This window comes from Cimex lectularius, unplaced genomic scaffold (genome assembly GCF_000648675.2).
Source record: "Cimex lectularius strain Harlan isolate CLEC.00 unplaced genomic scaffold, Clec_2.1 scaffold3, whole genome shotgun sequence".
NCBI classification, from domain to species: domain Eukaryota; kingdom Metazoa; phylum Arthropoda; class Insecta; order Hemiptera; family Cimicidae; genus Cimex; species Cimex lectularius.
The window spans coordinates 5,018,498-5,037,729 of record NW_019392688.1 but is presented as its reverse complement, the minus strand read 5'-3'; the positions used below and the strand labels follow the sequence as shown (position 1 = coordinate 5,037,729).

Below are 19,232 nucleotides of genomic sequence, written 5' to 3'. Positions count from 1 at the left end.
AATCTCAGCAGTTGCGGAGTTATTCCTGTTTATCGGATTTTTTAAGATTTCACAACCTTATAAACTATGATAACTCCAAAACTAAAAGTTTGGGCAAATCCGTTGAAACCACTGAAAACTATGTCAAATTTCCAATAAGATGTGATCAATACTAAACTTTTAAACATTAGTGAAATAAGCGACGTTTTAGAAGGGAGAACATTGAAAAAAAAAGTTGAAAAACTTACTGTGCTAACTATGAACTATTATTTCCAAACCTAATGAAAAGAAAATTTCAGCAAACTTACTACATTTAATATCATTTTTAGTGGTGTAATTTCTTTTTAATTACTTTCTTCAAATATGAAAAAATTGATGGAGGAAAGGAAAAACCGTGGCTGACGGATTGGTAGGATGGAAAATAAAAAATGAAATTTTGAATGAATTATTAAACTTTTTTTTAATTTGGATTCGAAATCGAAATAGTGAAAGTGTTTTCATACCAACTGCAACTTTGAATAAAATATCACTGTATTGTCACTATCCGGAATAAAAGAGTTTTAAGATTCAAAACGTTTTTAGTTATCTGTGTGAAATCTTGTTAACATTAGCTCTTTCTCTCTCACACTCTCTCTCTCTCTCAATATCTTTCTCCCTTTCTATCTCTTTCTCTCTCTCTCTCTCTCACTCTCTCTCTCCCTCTCTCTCTCTCACTCTCTCTCTCTCACTCTCTCTCTCCCTATCTCTCTCTCCCTCTCTCTCTCCCTCTCTCTCTCTCTCACTCTCTCTTTCTCTCTCCCCCCTCTCTCTCTCTTTCCCTCTCTCTCTCTTTCCCTCTCTCCCCCATTCCTCTCCCTCCTTCTTTCTCTCTCTCTTTCTCTCCTTTTTCTTTCTCTCTCTCTCTCTGTCTCTGTCTCTCTCTCTATTTCTCTCTCTCTCTCTCTCTCTCTCTCTATCTCTCTCTCTCTCTCTCTCTCTCTCTCTCCCCCATTCTCCTCCTTCCTTCTCTCTCTCTCTCTCTCCCATTCGGTTTCCTTTTCTCTCTCTCTCTTTGATTGAAAAAAAGGTCAAATTGACCTAACTCAACGAGATTTGTAATAATAAATCGTTCTCCAAATCAAATAAAAAACCTCTCTACGACTCTTTCTATTAAAAATGATCTGGGAGTAGAACCATCATTTATAAAAAGTAAATCTACATACTCAGCTCACCTTTTTCAGTGCTATCTTTCTATTATTCTATTTCGAAAGGAAATTTTGAATGAATTTATTAAACTTTTTTTTTTAATTTGGGTTCGAAACCGAAATAGTGCTGTTATTTATTTACCAACACGACTGCAACTTTGATTAAAGGTTTATTGTATTATTATTCTTCCGAATAAAAGAGTTTTAAGATTCAAAACGTTTTTAGTTATCTATGTGATATCTTGTTAACACTATTGCTACTTTTTTAATTAAGAACCCGCTGATATACATGTTATGTACGGGTTTTGCGGGTTAAATGCGATGGCAGCGCGTCGAAAATACATTGTGGAGGGTGGAGAGCAATTCGAGTTAAAATTAAAAAACGTTTAATAAATTCATTCAAAAATGTCCTTAATTTTCTTATTATTCAATTAATTAACGTTTTTAGTTGAGATGAAAAAGTCAGTGCATTGAGCGGGATTGAAGTCACGATGGCTCAAGTGGTAGAGCAGCGGCGTATCAAGCGGAAGGTCGTGGGTTCGAATCCCGCTCGTGACGCTGACTTTTTTTTCTCAACTAAAAACCTTAATTAATTGAAAGATATTATTCGGTCAAGCGGATCACGAAAACTAGTGAATTTCTTCTTATTATTAATATTTCCACCTAGTAATATTTCCCAATCCGTCAACCACGGGTTTTCCTTCCCTTCTTCAATCTCTTCATCTTTGAAAAAAAAAATTTCAAAAAGCAATTGTACTACTGAAAAGGATATTAAATGGAGTACGTTGATAGAAATTTGCTGGTCCGTAGGTTTGGAAATAGTAGTTTAGAATTACCATAGTATGTTTTTCAACTTTGAAAACAAAATTATTTTTCAAAGTTCTGGCTACTAAAAACGCTTATTTCATCAACGTTTTCAAGTTAAATATTGATCACATCTTAATGTAAAACAGTTTTCAATGGTATCAACGGATTTGTCGAAAACCTTTTAGTTTTGCAGCTATCATTGATTATATGAAGCAAGGTCGAGAAATCTTCAAAATCAGAAAAAGGGAATAACTTCGAAACTGTTGAGATACGGATCATAATTAATTAGTACATTTTTGTTCTATTTTGAATATAGAATCTACTGGCAAAGTTTGTACCAAAAATTATACTTTAATTTAGTTTTCTCCCCAATAAATTACTGAAATTCTAAAGTTATCCTACAATATAAAATTAAAACAGTGCATCCATTGTTTATTAACTTATTTTAAAAAATCAAGTGTGGTAAATTTGGGTGAAGTTTGTCCTCTTTCATTATCGTCTCACGTCACGTTTGATTTTCGGTGTCGATGCTTTTATATTTTAATGCCATGGCGACTTAAATTGCTATTAATGATGGACTGCCAGGGCGTATTTTCTGCCAATGCTTCATTCTTATTGTGATCAGATATGCTAGTCAATGTTGTTATTTTAATTATATTACATATCAAGTTTACACGATTTAGTTTCTGTGATTGTTCTTGGTTATTTACCTATTCTAAATGTCCCAACATTCATGATTACAACGGATTAAATATTAAGATTTTTTTTGTAAATTTTTTGATTTTAAGCTAATACGCAAAGTGGTTTGCTATGAAATTAAAAAAAAAAACGAAGATGGTGTAGACCGCTACAAAATAGAGTTTTCTTACTTACCCCGTCAAGATTATTTTTCAATGTTTATCTGGAAAAACGACATTTTTCTTTATAATCTTACTTGGCATCGGTTTTATGCCGCATCTACAAAATCAAGCCAAAATCACTAAGCCCCAGTCCCAGATCAAATACAACCCCCCCTCCCCAACCACTGGAAACAAGAATACTTACGATGAATACGATACTTCCTCAAGATTGGCAAATTTAAAAATCTACTTCATTCAATACCCTTTCAAATAGGAGGCTAGGTACGTATTTTTTCAAGGAGTACGATCGATCACACCCTTCAAAAACGTGTATAATGGGAAAGATCACTCAATACTGAAGTACTTTGGCCGTTTAATGGAAAGACAGGATACCCTGGAGAAGAAACTGATGCAATGGAAAGTGAAAGGCAAAAGGAAGAGGGGCCGACCTAGGGCGTGTTGGATGGATTATTCTGGAGGTGACGGTCTCGACTACGAAGGAATGGAAGAGGATGATGGCCGAAAGGAAGCTCTGCTGCTGGTCAGCGACTGAACGAACAAACACAAATTTAAGGTGCAACAAAGTTTTTCGATATGTAAGTTAAACTACAGAAAAATAATTCCTGAAGTTATCTTTGGAAAGTCAGTCTAGTTTTTCACCCAGGTGTATCTTTTCGGGTGAATCTGTTATGCATTTCGTTTTGAAAAACCACGATGAGTACTTTAAAGCAAAAAAACCTGTCCCAACCAGCTTTTACTTTTTCTTCAATCTTCAATCTCTGACCTGCAAAAAAAAATAAACCATGGTATAACTGGAAGTAAGATCAGCGTGCAGGGAGAAATTCGAATTAAAGTTTATTAATTTTTGACCTCGTCTGACTTTTGCCCTTAAGTTTTCGTTTCTCTAGTTAATGTAATTTTATTTTTGTTAATTGATTTTACTTTTCAAAGTTGTACTTGTTTCTGAACGTAAAGTGTAATAATGAACAACTGGAATCAACTAAAAATTACTTGTTCGAAATCGAAAAAAAATTCAACTGATTTTGAACTACATTATGATCATTACTCCTTAAAATAATAATTGACAATAGATTAAATTTTGAGATATTGTTCAGGGAGGAAATGCTCTATGAACCTGTGGTTTGACCTCCTTCTAAAATCTTTGAAAACCTTTTTTCGCTGATTTTGCCTGCTAGATGCTGATTTTTCACTGATAAGAAAGAACACGTTAACACACACAGAGGACGAAATGTAGAAACTCGTTTGGTAGACCGGCCCTCATCGACAGGCAGACCAAAATGATCGACAACGAACGATTTTCACTGTCCGAATGTACAAAATTTCTTTCAGCCAGATAATTTGACTTTTTTTACTTTAAAAAAAAAATTTTAAAGATTTTAACTTTTTCAATTATTAATTTTTTGTAATAAAACTTATTTATCACCATGTGTAGTTCCATTTCCATAAGAACAATGGCCATTTCCTTATTGTTTCATAGTAATGGTACTTAAATTCTGCAATTTATTATAATTTTATAGAGATAAAATATGATTGATTTTTACAATTTCAAATTGAAATAAAATAGCAAATTTTCGGCAGATAAATTTATCATAGAATTTTTATGATTATTCAGGAACAATTCGAGTCATATCGTTTTATTTAAGTATTCAAGCGCATGAAACAGTCAACAAAATATTAAACTGCATAATTATTTTCTAAAATTTATTTTTTTGCTATAAATTAAATATAAATATTGAATTATTAGAATAAAAACATATTTAATAAAATAGCCACCTACCTTTTCATTTTTGAAAATTTATAAACTAAGCAGCATAAATATTCTTTTCTTTGTAGAATTTTCACACTAATTTTTCCAGGTACTGGAAGGGGTTAACGGGTTAAGATCTCCCATAAATAATAAAAGGAAGTGTGATTGAGAGTTGTTCCCAAAAATTTCAAAGAAAACGACTGATCGAAAAGTCAAAATTATTTATGTAAAAGAAGAGTTAGTCGTAAATTCATGGTTAATGTAAAGCTTAGGTTTATATATTTATATTGCCTCAGTTCGTTCCTAAATATGAATTTCTGTGTCTATGTATTGTAAATTTAAAATTTGGTCTTTACCGTTTTGATGGGTCTGTCAGAATCCTTTCAGCATTTCGCCACCTTCAGTGTCAATAACACATAAAAAATCACACAATAATAACATTTTTTTTAAATGTTATCCATTATCTCACTCTTGGAGTTGCACAAACGTTATTTTACCAATTAATTTTTATCTTTGTTTTAATTTTTAACATGATTGTACATAGTTAAAAAGTCTGATTTATTTTTGTCTTGAATGATTAGAAAGATAGGTAGAAATACTTTATTTTACAATTTTTTGCACATCATGAAACATATTTATAAAAGTATATTCAACAAGGAATTAAATCCGTCTGTCGTTGGAGATCGTTATAAATTGTCACACATAATTGGAAATTGAAAATTAAACATAAAACACTGGATACACATGTATTAATTGTAGAACATAAAAAGAATAGAAAACAAATATACTGAAAAGTAATGAATTTTTCGTCCAGTTCTATACGAAAGTAAAAATTAAATTTTTCTTGAATTATTAAATTATGGCCTTAAATATTTATGCAATATATTTTCCAAAGCAACTATTTTAGCATCATACTTACTTTTGTAACATTATTCTTGTCTTTTTCCAAAAGTCGACATCATCCGAATTTATGTTGCATCCTGTTTAATAAATGTATAACAACATATTTAGAAAAGCAAAGAACGGAAAGCAAGGGATAATAAAATTTTGGTTTTCCAAAACAGCACAATTTTGGTTAATTAGTTTAGCAAGATTTTTTAAGGTAAGGAGGTGAAGAGATCTTATTAATAATGGCCACTACAAGATTAAACATAAATACCATTTGTCTTAATAATTCTTTAAAAAACATTAAATGAATTTCATTAGGTTTTTAAAGACTTTAAAGGCAAATTTTAGTACATGATGTGAATGAAATTTTTATCTTGAAAATAAATAATAGTGTATATCTTTAGTCGTGATTTAAGATTACAGAAACCAAGACAACGAGGGATAAAGTAATGAAGTTTTCTTACAGGCTCATTTCGTAAACCGTTCGAAGGCACGACCGGCCACACAATTCGTCGTTTTCTCTCCCCATTAAGTACGACGTATTCCACCTGTGTGTGGTACTATCGTCCGAGTAAAAACCGGCCCTCCCAAAAACGGGCTCCTCCCCGTCGAAAAAGCGGTTTGAGAAAGTAAACGGAAATGGGAGGCTATGAAGAACCACAAAGGGACGGCCTCGGCTTTTATCGGGGTCACGGATGAAGGGCAAGGTCAATGAAAGGGTCCCAACCGAGGGTCAGACCGACTTTACGGTCAGCCCCTGTCATGTTCCCCTTCGGACGGTCTGGCCTTAAAATATTAAAGGTGCTTGATTGATACCTTCCTTTTGAAAATGTCCGCCTTCTAGGGAGAACTTATATACATTTAAATCAAATCTCTATCGGGTGTACAGACAAACAAACAAGATAGATTAGTTTAAATGTCCTGATGAAGTATTCCTCGAAAGTTCGACGAACGCACTGACCGTTTGGTATAATATTGGCTTTTTCCCATATTTTTGATATAAACTTATAATATTAGGGGTCGTCTGTAGGTGCAACGGTTCAGGCGTTGACACAGCGCATCATTGTAAGCTAAAGGTCCTGGGTTCGAATACAGCGGCCCTGCAATGAAACCTGACATAGTTACAAAGGGGCTTTTTTCAATTCATATAACCTCGTAGTTATTCAGAAATCGTGAGATGCGGTCTGATGTGATGTAGGTTTCAGAAAAACATTTTCTTTATCGTGCCAACGTTTCGATCTTTATTGAGATCATCTTCTTTACAAACATTGTTTACATTTAACAAATACATGTAGGATGTGGAAAAAAATGAATTTATACAATGCAAAATATATTTTTTATTTCACTACTTTCATGGTCCTCTTGATCAATTAACACATGACAATTAATTAAGGTTTTTAGTTGAGCTGAAAAAAAGCTAATGGCACGAGAGGGATCTCAACCCACCTTATGAGATGGGGAGTTGATGTCCGAGTGGATCGAGGTCACGATAGCTCAGGTGGTAGAGCAGCGGCGTATCTAGCCGAAGGTCGTGGGTTCGAATCCCTCTCGTGCCATTAACTTTTTTTCATCTCAACTAAAAACCTTAATTCATAGAAGGTAATCTTTCAGTTTGTACATGCAATTCGAAATCGATGAGAGCATTTTCTTTATCGTGCCAACGTTTCGATCTTTATTGAGATCATCTTCAGGGCCTGGGATTTACAAACATCGTTTACATTTAACAAATACATTTAGGATGTAGGAAAAAGTGAATTTATACAATGCAAAATATATTATTTATATTCAATCAAAGTATTTCTACTCATTCAAAGTGTTTGTCTTCTGTGTAATTGTGCCATTTATTACACAGAAGACAAACACTTTGAGTGAGTAGAAATACTTTGATTGAATATAAAAAATATATTTTGCATTGCATAAATTCACTTGTGCACATCCTAAATATATTTATTAAATGTAAACGATGTTTGTAAATCCCAGGCCCTGAAGATGATCTCAATAAAGATCGAAACGTTGGCACGATAAAGAAAATGCTTTTCTGAAACCTACATCACACCAGACCGCATCTCACGGTTTCTGAATAACTATCGATTAACGGTCACTAATCACCACACATTTTTAATAATTAATACAAGCCTAATACCTTTTTACGATCAACTCTCCATATATGAACTTTCTAGAGGCCTGGTTTGTTGCGTTTACATTTTCTTTTTCACCCCTTTTCGTCATTGAACTCGAAGGAAGAAATGGGTTTCCTCGGATCTGGCACTGTAACCTTGTTGGCCCTGGCCCAAGTTGGCAATTGTTCTATTGGCGATTGATAGGCAAAACGAGATTAGGCCGTTGGTCGTGTGTCGTTTTCTCTTACTCCACGTTCGGTTAAAGTTTAGAAAAAAATAAGTAGAAAATGAAGGAAACGCGCCCGGATGACCTCAAACGAAAGATCAACAAAGTTTTAAGTGATTTGTCCATGCAAATAACTTTCCTTTCTTTCTTTTTTAAACAGATAATTAAAACTTTAGTGCTTTGCCTTTTCGCGGGAATCCTTTGATGTGAGATATGTCCTACCGAAGTGGCTGTACCATAACCGAGCTAATGCTTTACTTTCACAGACGGTATGTGCCGTTGCCTCTGATTCCTCCTTGCAGAGTCGCATGTTTCCGTCTCAGCCTAGCCCCCTCATCTCAAGATATAGTGGCTTCAAATTTTACTCAAATTATTGGAGAGAGAGAGAGAGAGAGAGAGAGAGAGAGAGAGAGAGAGAGAGAGAGAGAGAGAGAGAGAGAGAGAGAGAGAGAGAGAGAGAAGTTTCTTCGATTTCCTTGAAACATGCATAAATTTCATAGCTTACCTTATACCTAGTGCGTTTGTGTTTGAGTTTTTCTTTCTCAATCCATTTTTCCAGTTCCAACATAAGCACTAAGCATACACTACGGTGCACCTAGCTGCGGTTCTGGTCCCATAAGTGAGAGGATTGCCCCTTTTTTTTGGCTCGCTTGTTGTCTTCCTTTCCTGTTCATTTACTTTTATGCATTCAACCCTCTTCTAAGCATTGTAATATTATTCTGCTTTTACAAAGTCCATAGCCAGTTTAGGCACTCCCAGAGATGTGAGGTACTAACAGTACACACATTTAGCCTTCGTGGTAGCCTGTCTGAGGGTATGTATATCTGTGCACCTTTCATTTGTTTCTTTAGTAGCTCCTATAAACAGAGTTGAATTGCAAGACTTGAGCTTGGAAAATCGTCGGGTTAGTCCAAGGGGCTTCGCTGGATGTAGTAAGACAGTATCCTTATGCCCTGTTCAATCTTCAATCCATTTGTACCATGCTACCATTACCATGCTGAATACACCGGTTGTCGTACAAATTACTAACATTTAATGCTTATATTCATGTTTGCACCATCTATTTATATATCAAGTTGCTACCTAACTTATGCCCAAGAATTTTTATTTAATTCAACACAAAATTGTTCTAAGTTTGTCTGAGTTAGAAACCACACACACTCTTTAAAAGTTCCATAAAGCGAAAAATCACCCATGCCTAGTTATCTAATATGCCTGAAAGTGAAATCATATGAATAAATCATATGATTTAACCAATGAGGCATAACATATTGACAATTTCGGGTATAAATCAAAGCAGAGATTGTCTCTGAGGAGGTAAAATCGAGGGGAGACATAAACAACCGCAGGGCTCCGACCCTGACCTTGCTCCACCAAATATTCATTATGGTGGTTTACATCTTAGTAATACCCAGCAGCGATTTACAGATGTGTTTCAATGTGATGCGTTTTGAATTCATCCCAGTTAGCTAATGTGCCGTGGAAAAATTGAAACGTCCGTTATAAATTAATTACAGCCGGGATTAAAACCATTTCTTTTTTTCAACCTGTTTTTGTGTTGTAAAATAGTGCTTAATTTTATTGGGCATTCGCGTTGTTAATCAAGTAGGCCGTTTAGGAAAAATGTATCTTCATTTGAATCTTTCATCCTCATCCGTTGTTTCCCCCTATAAATAAGGAAAAATATATCCTATAAGGAAAAATCTAATGACTCATATTTACATTATCAAATTTGTAATAACCTGTATGGTAAATTATTTATTTATTACTTATGCATTCTTTTCTTATTTGCTGGTTTTTTATTCTATTTATAATTCGTACTTACATTGAACTTTATGGCATATTACTTTACATATGTCAAGCTTCTCTGAGCTCCTCTTAAACCAATATTCGTTTTCTTATCAATATCTACGTTATCTGGGTCAAATAACTAAACATTGCAAATTTGTTAACAATAAAAATTAACTCCATTATATTTCGTGGTCCGATTGACCAAATAACTTCTATCAATTAATTAATCTTTTTATGTAAGGTATTGGTTGAAATGAAAAAGTCAGTGTTAAGAGCGGGATTCGAACCCACGGTCTTCGGCTCAATACGCCGCTGCTCTAACCACTTGATCCGAATGGATCGAAGTCCCGATAGTTCAAGTGGTTAGAGCAACGTCGTATTGAGCCGAAGGTCCTGGGTTCGAATCCCGCTCGTGACACTGACTTTTCCATTTCAACAAATACCTTATACAAACAGATTAATTAATTGATAAAAATTAACGTAAAATATTGAAATTGAAACTAATGTACAGACAATTAAGTAGGTCATATCTATAAATTATGTTTTATTGTCAACTCAATTATTTTTATAGGCTAAATTTATTTTTCAGCAATCAATAATAATTTCAATTTAATTTATAAATACTAAGATGTTCAGATAATTAAATGTTTTCTTATAATTTATACATTTCCAAATTAACAAACTCGTTATTTTTTTACGGTCTATTTAGTTGTGTTTAATTACACAAATGAAACCTTTTTGTTTATTTTATGATCGACCAAACTTTTTTAACCTTTTGAAAATGATATTAATTGGCTATTAAAAAAAGTCAAACATATGCCATTTTTAAATATAACAAACCAAATTGATTTATATCATCCCCCCTCCAAAAAAATCTTTCGTACAGAAAAATTGCGTAAATCAAAAATAAATCTAACAGCAAAGAACTTTGCTGTCCAGATCCAATGAAAGTAGCATCATTAGGTCATTTATCCACAAGATGATGATGATGAATAGGTGAGTAGAACGTGGGGTTTTATTTCTCACAAGCATTGCAGTCTTCTGGCTTATTTTACTCTTCTAGCTCCTTATTTCATTTTACGGATTCGATCGTTATTTTAAGAAATACTAGTCTTGATGTCATGCTACAATTTCTTTCCATGCGTTTTCTTTGAACCCCGTTAAATCTCTTTTGTGGGTTGCTTCGGATTTGAAGATGACATAGTTGCATAATCAAAAGAGATCATCATGCCAATATGATAATGTTTTTTTTCCTCAGATACCAGTGACCGGTGAATAATCAATCGTATCACTCCTCTGAGTTTAACCCTCTCCAATCACAGTAATGAGTATGCCAGTCCTAGTCCGGGTTGTTTTAGCATAAGTTTTCGTCGTTTTTGGATCCATTCCATGAAAGATTCTGTGTTCGTTTTTGTTAACCCAAGAATAGGTCCCGAGTCTTGCAAAACTTCCTCCGGCCGGCGTGTCTCTTTTCGAAAATTCCTTTCTATCCTGGTACCCAATTGTCAGGTTGTGTTTCCACAGATTTTGGATAATTTGATTCATCCACTGATACTTTTGACGTGATTTTTTTACATGCTAATGCTATTTGGCTATCCGATCTTATGAGGACGTTTTGCGCTTGTGTTACAATTTTCTTTTATGCAAGAAATAAATATTGGTGGCATGTACTTTAACATAAAAGACAGAAGTATGCTTCCCTAATAAGTTTGATTGCTCATGTTTTTGGCTCGTTCAAACAACGCCTGATCTGGTTCTTTCTTACACGTGTTTTAGAGTCACCTGTATACCATATTGTCGTATCCTACATTCTCGAGATTTTTCCTCTCCTTCGTAGTGTGTTGAGACTTTACACGATCTTGTAAAAAGTATTTCGGGGAACGCCCAGTCTCCATTTCTAAAATTCTAATTTTATTAATTGTTGGTACCTAAAATGTCTAGGGTCCAACTAGTCTGTTTCTGAAGCCTAAATAAGCTTTTTGTAGTTTCTGCTAGTGGTTATATTTCTATAAAACAAAATCCAAGTAGTGAATAGGTACAAATACCTCGGTGTTATTTTTACTCTGCGTCTTTCCCTATCTCACCATTTTGAAGCAAGAATTTCGGCTGCAAAAGCAGGTTTAAACTGTGTCTGGGTAAATCTCTTCGCAACAAGCTTGTACCTTATGAAAATGTAAAAGTTTATAACAGTGTCATGCGCACAGTGGTATGTTACGGCGGTCGAGTATGGGGTTTCCAGTCCTACGAGGTTGTGAAAAAATTTCAACTTTTTTTGTTAAAAAACTTTTCAACTTACCATCTTTCTCCCCAAATTACATGCTAACGCTATAATCCTGTTTGCCTCCTCTATTCTCGTATACCTTTTCTCTACACCTAAAATACATGTCAAAGATATTGAGCCTCCCAGATGATCGACTGCCTGAAATAATCGATCTACAGATAACTAGAAAGAATATCTCCTGGTACAATCAATGGGCTTCTCTCGCCTGGCAAAACTCCGGTGTTCGGGAGAATCTCTCGGACCTTTTAGTGCTTCCTTACAAAATAATCGAAGTTCATCGAGAAGAAGCTGTGAATAAGGCGAAAAGCACTAGTTGTTCTACTTGTATAAGGAACTTTTCAATGAATACCTACTCTCATATAAACCGAGCCTTTCCCAGGACCTTAATATTAGAGATTCTTGTTGGCTTTTCAAACTAAGAGGAGAATTGTTGTATTTGAAATTCAAACCCTGGGTTTTGAATGATCCTCAAGATGAAACTTGTCCACTTTGTAACAGCCNCTTTTTTTTTTTTGTATCAATTCTAATAAAGTTTTGTGTATTGTATTGTATTTCTATAAAAGTATTTCAGCAGAGTTTCTAGTGTAATTGAGGGAGTTGTTTAGATAATAATCTTTACCTTTCAAAACAATACAGCAGGTTCGTTCGAGTAACACCGATCCTGTTTTTCGTTTCAAAACCTGCATCATCATCTCACACAGTTGAACCCCGTAACCTTTGACCCTCGTAGGAAAATAGTTCGCTTTGTCTCAGTAATTAATAACTTCCCGTTACAGTCAATCTCATAAAAATCTTCCTGTTACTGAATATATAATAATTGAAAACCTACCATATTTTAATTAAACATACTCCCAGGCTAAAGTGAGTGAAAACTTAAAAAAATAGAACGCTACCAGTGGGTAGTTTCTCCATGTTTAAATCTTTCTTTATATGATAAAAACCGATGCTCAAATCAAAGTTAATTTCATTTAGACAAACTTCTTATTATTTTGATTTTACTTGGATACGTTGAAGAATATATCCCATTTACGGAAGAAGGAAAATTAAAACATAATTATATAAAAATTGTTATTATTCACGAGGATCGAAGTTACGATAGGTCAAGTGGTAGAGTAGCGGCGTATTTAGCCGAAGGTCTGGGTTCGAATCGCTCTCGTGGCAATGACTTTTTTATCCAAAACCTTTCATATAAAGAATAATTAATTGAAAGAAGTAAGTTTGTCAATTGACCACTAAAACGTAAATTATTATTATTATAAGAATGTAAGTTTTGAACAATACCATTATTCACGGTTCATATTATGGCTTTAAAACACCAAAAGGTTTGATAATTTTTATGGTGTTGAACTTTTGGACTGGTTTAGTCAATTTTTGGTGTATTAGTTCTTTCGTTTGGCGATTAGACATTTGATAACAATGTGAAACGACGGATCAGTCGTTCGACTTTCGACAGTTCATCGGCCAGCTGACAACCAGACAAGTATACATTCAGTTCGAACATGTTTAATAGGTAAGAGCAGGTCGGAATTTTTGAAACGGCGTCTTTCACCGATTCTTTTCTCCTTGTTGCCGACAAGTCAGACCTGATCCGACCGAAAGCGATTTTATTGCAATTTGCATACCGAGTTAATTGTCTTCAGCCCGGTGAAATTATAACGGCGAAAACGTTGATAACGCCTTTACAAGGATTAGAACGAAAGACACGTCCATGAAGAAACCGAAAGTAACTAAAAAGAAAATTGCCATAATGGTGAGGCGACAGTTTTCCCGCAAAACCGCATCCATTTACAGGTGTTACTTCATCATCATAACCCTGTTATTCTTCCTGTTATATATAATATTATCGATCCTTTTTACCTAAATAAAAGGGTCGTGACATGTTAACGGCAGTTATGGCGAGTTGACTAAAAGAAATAGCTTCGTCCCCAAAAAACAACATAGACCGAGTTCTACATGCTTATCGGAAACTTATTCGTTTTAAACTTTCAGTTGTTCAAATTCCTTTTCAAAGCCCGAAGTATTTCCCATCTCGTTCTTTTCATTTTTTTACAGGACAAAATATATAAATATGCTACTTTATTTGTAATAATTAATAAAAAAAAGTACTGGATTTATTTAAAAGATAAAAGATTAAATGCATTAGGTTTGTTTTATAACTAAAGACTTTTAGTTATAATTCATTGGTTGAAAACTCACCCAATGCCCATCCTCAGATTTAATAAATCTGCGGAGTTCTATACAAAGTCAACGGAGATTTTATGTCGTCTGTGTATGAGCATTTGAGGACTGGAAATCCGGGTTACTGCTAAAAACAGTTTGTGAGTAGGAACATCGTTTTCAACCCACTCCAACTTAACTATTTCTAATGAGTAGTGCTGTATTTCTTTGAATTATTAAAGTGGTCTTTTCTGTTTGTCAATAATTATATATTATTATGAACGGTAATAACTGTGCGTAGGAGTGTTTTTAAAGAATTAATTGCACCTGTCATGATTTCCTTTGTCTACTAGCATCATTGATTGAAAATTACGATCGTATCAAGCCAAATTCTTTTGACAGTTATAATTTTTTATATAGTTTCAATCAAACAATAAATGATAAATGTCCAAACTTTAACAAAATTGTTTATTTAAAAAGGTACCTTGAGTGGTAAGACACAATACAGGCTTTTGACGTTAAATATATATTGCGAACTGTAATAAAATTGTGAATGAAATGCATACAAAAACGTATAATTATATTTTTCGAGTGGGCGAATTGTTTAAAATGACTTTTTGTTCTTGTGAGTGGTCCCATTCACGAAACAGCTCGGAGTGAATGGCAACAGTGAAGGGAAGATGCATACACACACACAAAACAAGCATTGCTATTTGCTCAGCCGTCGACCGCAACATGAAGACATTCACATATTCGTCTTACGTCTCGTGTGTATTAATCGATCTTTTATCAGGCGTAAAAGTGTGTGTTTTCACTTTTTGCCGGCGATCCGTGTGCTGGGCGTATGCGGCGGTGTATCCGGAGGGAATGGGGTCAGCGCCCCCTCCACCACGGTCACGGCCTCCTATAAGACACCGGAGGTCTCGGCCAGGCAATCACATTCAGTCAAAGAGAGTCAACTAGAATGCGTCGTGCCCTAGTCCTAGCCCTGGTCTTGGCCGTGTGCCGGGGATACCCGACCCAAGAAAAGCCGGGAGCGTTCGAAGAAGGAATCGAGACGGCGTACAAGTGGGTGCAAGGATGCGGAGAAAAGGACCTATCGTTGTGTCTGAAGATGCGCGCGTTGACCTATGTGGACAGGGCTCTTAGGAGGCCGGAGGACATCGACATCCTCGACGGGGTCTCTCTCGTCAGGACGGAAGCCGCTTCCAGGGAGGCGAACGGACGGGCCATTTCCGAAGACGAGTTGGACGCGACTTTACCTGCAAACGCGGAAGACAAAGACGCACAGGTCGAGACAATGCTCGTCGACAGGGTCGCCCGGTTTCTCCAGACCCACACGCTCCAGTTGAAAGTCCCAGAGTCTTCCATCAACGAAGTCAGGAAATCTCTCGACGAAGGTAAGTCGGAAGGAAACTCTAATAAATCACGATCAATAACGGAACCTTTGTGTCTTTACAGCTAGGGGAAAGAAGAAGAAGTTGAAGATGCTCCTTCCTTTGCTTCTCATGTTGAAAATGAAGGCCGCAGCCCTCGTGCCCTTGGCTCTCGGAGGTCTCGCCCTCCTCGCCCTCAAGGCCCTCATCGTCGGTAAGCTGGCCCTTGTCATCTCCGGCCTCATCGGTCTGCAGAAACTCCTCTCTTCCAAACATCACACCCAGAGCTACGAAGTAGTCGCCCATCCTCACTACACGGAAGAACACGGCCACTACGGAAGATCACTCGGCGCCGATGTTGCCTACAAAGCCTACGCGCCCAAACAGGAATAATAATTAAGACGAACTTCGACCTCAGGGATACCACGTCCATCAGTCCAATATTTATTATATTTATTATTATTTAATTTAAACAAAAACACAGACAGACTGACTAGACGACTTTGTAAATAGTTTAATGTTAATAAAAAGTATTTTTTAAACGGTCGTTTCCTTTTAACCCCCAACCGAGAAATCCTGGAAAGAGAATGGGAAGAGTTTAAATTAATAGAGCTGGTGATCCGCTTTCACTGGGACGAGATATGTGGGCCTGTGGACAGGTCCTTACCGTTAGGAACAAGTGTGTCCCCGCTGATCTTACTGGGTGAAGGTCGCTTGCCCTCCTCAAGAAGTTCAACTTCCACGCTTGTTATTAACACGGCGGCTCACATGAAATAAAATCCTCGTAAAATCCATCTTATCGAGCCCTTACGTGGATAAAAAATATAATGTTTAAACAATAAAAAAAAAAGAAATCGCCTTTGAGAAACGCCGATAAAAAAATACCAGTGAAACATTATTAACAACAAAAAAAAATACTATCGAAAAGGATATCCCAAAATGGATTTTGACATAAATAAATCACGTCTTGGTTTATAAATTCGAACCGTGCGATACCAAACCGGTTCCATCCCTGGTCCGAGGCCGAAATTCAACGGATATTGTTTAAAAACCTGAAAAGAAATTTGGGCCGTGATAACTGAAAAACCGGAATCGACTTTTTCTCCAAATCCAGGACGGGTTGAATGTGTCGATTTTTTGAATACTAAATGAGATTCCCTCCTGTCCTAAAAAATAAATATAGGCGCCACATTTACGGTCACTCAGTTGTTCTATAATATTCATCTGTTATAATTTGATAATTTTTTATAAAATAACAAGTAATTTTAAAGTACGTAGTTTTTTCGGTCATCTTTTTGTCAAACTATTATTGTCCACAACAAGTGGTATTATTTCTAAAATTCACAAAAGAAACAAATGCTCCTACTTTCAGATCCTACTTACGTACTTAAAAAAATGAAGTAGTGTCGAATCTTAGTAATTCCACCATTTTTAAGCATAATTAATAAAAAAAATTAATGTATTTTGCATTAGTTTTAGTCTCTACAATTATTTTAACATACAGTATATTCTATGCTTGTATGTTATAAAATGTGATTTAAAACACAGTAACTACATATTTTTTTAGACGGTGCAGACTTCCAGAAACGACGATCTGCTGAAACTTTTGAGAGCTTATTAGCAGTATTTTCGTCCAATTATAATTGTCTTATATTTTCATACGTATCGCCAAAAAAAACTCAAGAGATTAAATTTTAACATAATACGATTTTACTTTCATTTTTATAAACCTCTTCCTCTGGGTCAAGATAGTAAATAAAAGACCACTTATAGATATTTTTTGAAATAGTAGGTAAATATAGATTGAAGTAATAAATGTTAATTTGTCTTCTTGTTCAAAACGCTCAATTCACTAGCTTTTGGTTGTAATATTGACTTTTTGTTTCCCCTCAACAACCATGAAGTATGGTTCTGTAAATTCTCAAATTTGTAATACGTTCCAGGCATTTTCAAAGATTTTCCGATTTGTTGTCTAATAGATTTATTTTCTACAAGAAACTCGATCATTCATAAATATTTGTCGACTTAACGAATCATAATCTAAAGTTTCCAAATGATTCACGCTATTTCTTTAAACTTCATTTAGCAACGTTGTTGCTCATTGTGCGAGAAAGGATTTCTTTAAATTCTGGCTGTGTCCCTTTCTTTTAGAGTTTTGGGTTCTCTTTTTCGGACTACCAGAGTTTCGATATCGACTTTGATTGCAAAACTTAATTCCCCTCATTATTCAGATTCTTGTTAGGACAAAGTGCAGTAGAGTACCACAGAGATCTCATGAAACAGTTTACCTTTAAGTTCATACCTATATCTCATAGTTTCTAATTTAACTATATAATTTGTTTTAATAATTAGTATATTTTTCAGTTAATTTCCTCCAGCAGACGGTTTTATGCTCTATGCTCTGTGGGAACTTTTTGTGTTAAACTAGCTTAAGAAAATATATTTGATTTTTGTAAAGTTCTGTTTTCATTGACTCAAAGGTGTGAGATAAATTCATAAAATAAAAAATCATAGATACAGGGAAAGTTAGATTAATTTACGGGTAGATTTCCTATGAAGAAGATGGATAGACCAACAGATAGATTGAAAACAGATGTGAAATATTGTGGAAAATAGATAGTCGGATGGAGAGAAAGTTTCATGGATTAATGAAAAAAATATATATATATATATATATTAAAATATACAGATTGTAAACTAACTGGCACCCATGGTTTTCTCAAAAACTCATTTCTACAAACAAACAAAAACTGCGTAGATTTTTTTTTTTTTTTGGGGGGGGTTGATAACCATAAATGGTTTGATTTTGAGATTTTGAGAAAACAAGGGGAAACACTAGCAATTTCTAATGCATATACCTATGGAGAAAAAATAAATACTTAGAAAAGAAAAATAGGTACATGGTATGGTCAAGCTGTAATGGTCAAGAAGAAATGAAAAACATGACAAAAGACAAAAAAACAAAACAAACAAAGACAAACGGATCAAATGAAAATTGAAATAGATGGCGGAGGAAGATGAGTGTTTACATGAATAAAATTCGATCAAATAACATTCGATAAGCGAAATGTGTCGATACTCAAGATAAGATTATAAATTTTAGAATAATACACTTCAAAAATTTAGATAATTTTGTATTTATAATTTAGATAATTACTGTGTAGATGCTCATATTTTTTAACCTTATGGATTATTAATAATAGTTTCAAAGCCCTAATGAAGAGGATAATTCCCTAGAATGCTTGACGAAGGAACTTGGTATTTTTCTTTTCTTTCAAATTGGCCTTATCCCTGAATTTGTATACAAAATCATAATATTAACGATATACATCATACATATATCATATCGTGATACATTTAATAGTGCACAGATGAGTAGAAATTTCGACTAAAACAAAGAGGAAAAAATAGATTTAACATACACAGATAAAAAGAGGACGGTAGATAGATATATAAATTGCTAAAATGGAAGAATGGTAAATAAGTTAAGATAAGAATATGAAAGCTTGAAATAAGTCAATAAACAATTAAAGCAATTAAAACTTTCAAATATTACTTATAAATAAAAACCGGATTCCCGGACAATTGCATTGTATTATTGCTCACTCCGCTTGTAATAAAATCAAGACACAAGTTCGAATCGTGTAAATGATCATTGGCACTATTCTTATTTTGCACTAAATTGCACGTTTTTACGGTTTACTGCACAAAATTGCATTTTTTCATTTTTTTAATATTTATTATTTTTTACGCATAAATCAACGTGAAAACACACCATTTTTATAGTTTTATAGAATTTAGGAAACAAATCAAAGT

At 34.6% G+C, this 19,232-nt stretch overlaps 1 protein-coding gene across 1 annotated transcript; it reads left to right on the top strand.

Annotated features, from left to right (window-relative positions):
* Positions 1–6,114: 6,114 nt before the first annotated feature.
* On the top strand, positions 6,115–15,958 carry LOC106662089. The gene is given in 4 exon segments (XM_014385899.2): positions 6,115–6,172; positions 10,607–10,693; positions 14,952–15,440; positions 15,502–15,958. Coding segments are annotated over 4 exon segments (942 nt in total). The 3' UTR covers positions 15,810–15,958.
* The last annotated feature ends 3,274 nt before the right edge of the window (positions 15,959–19,232 follow it).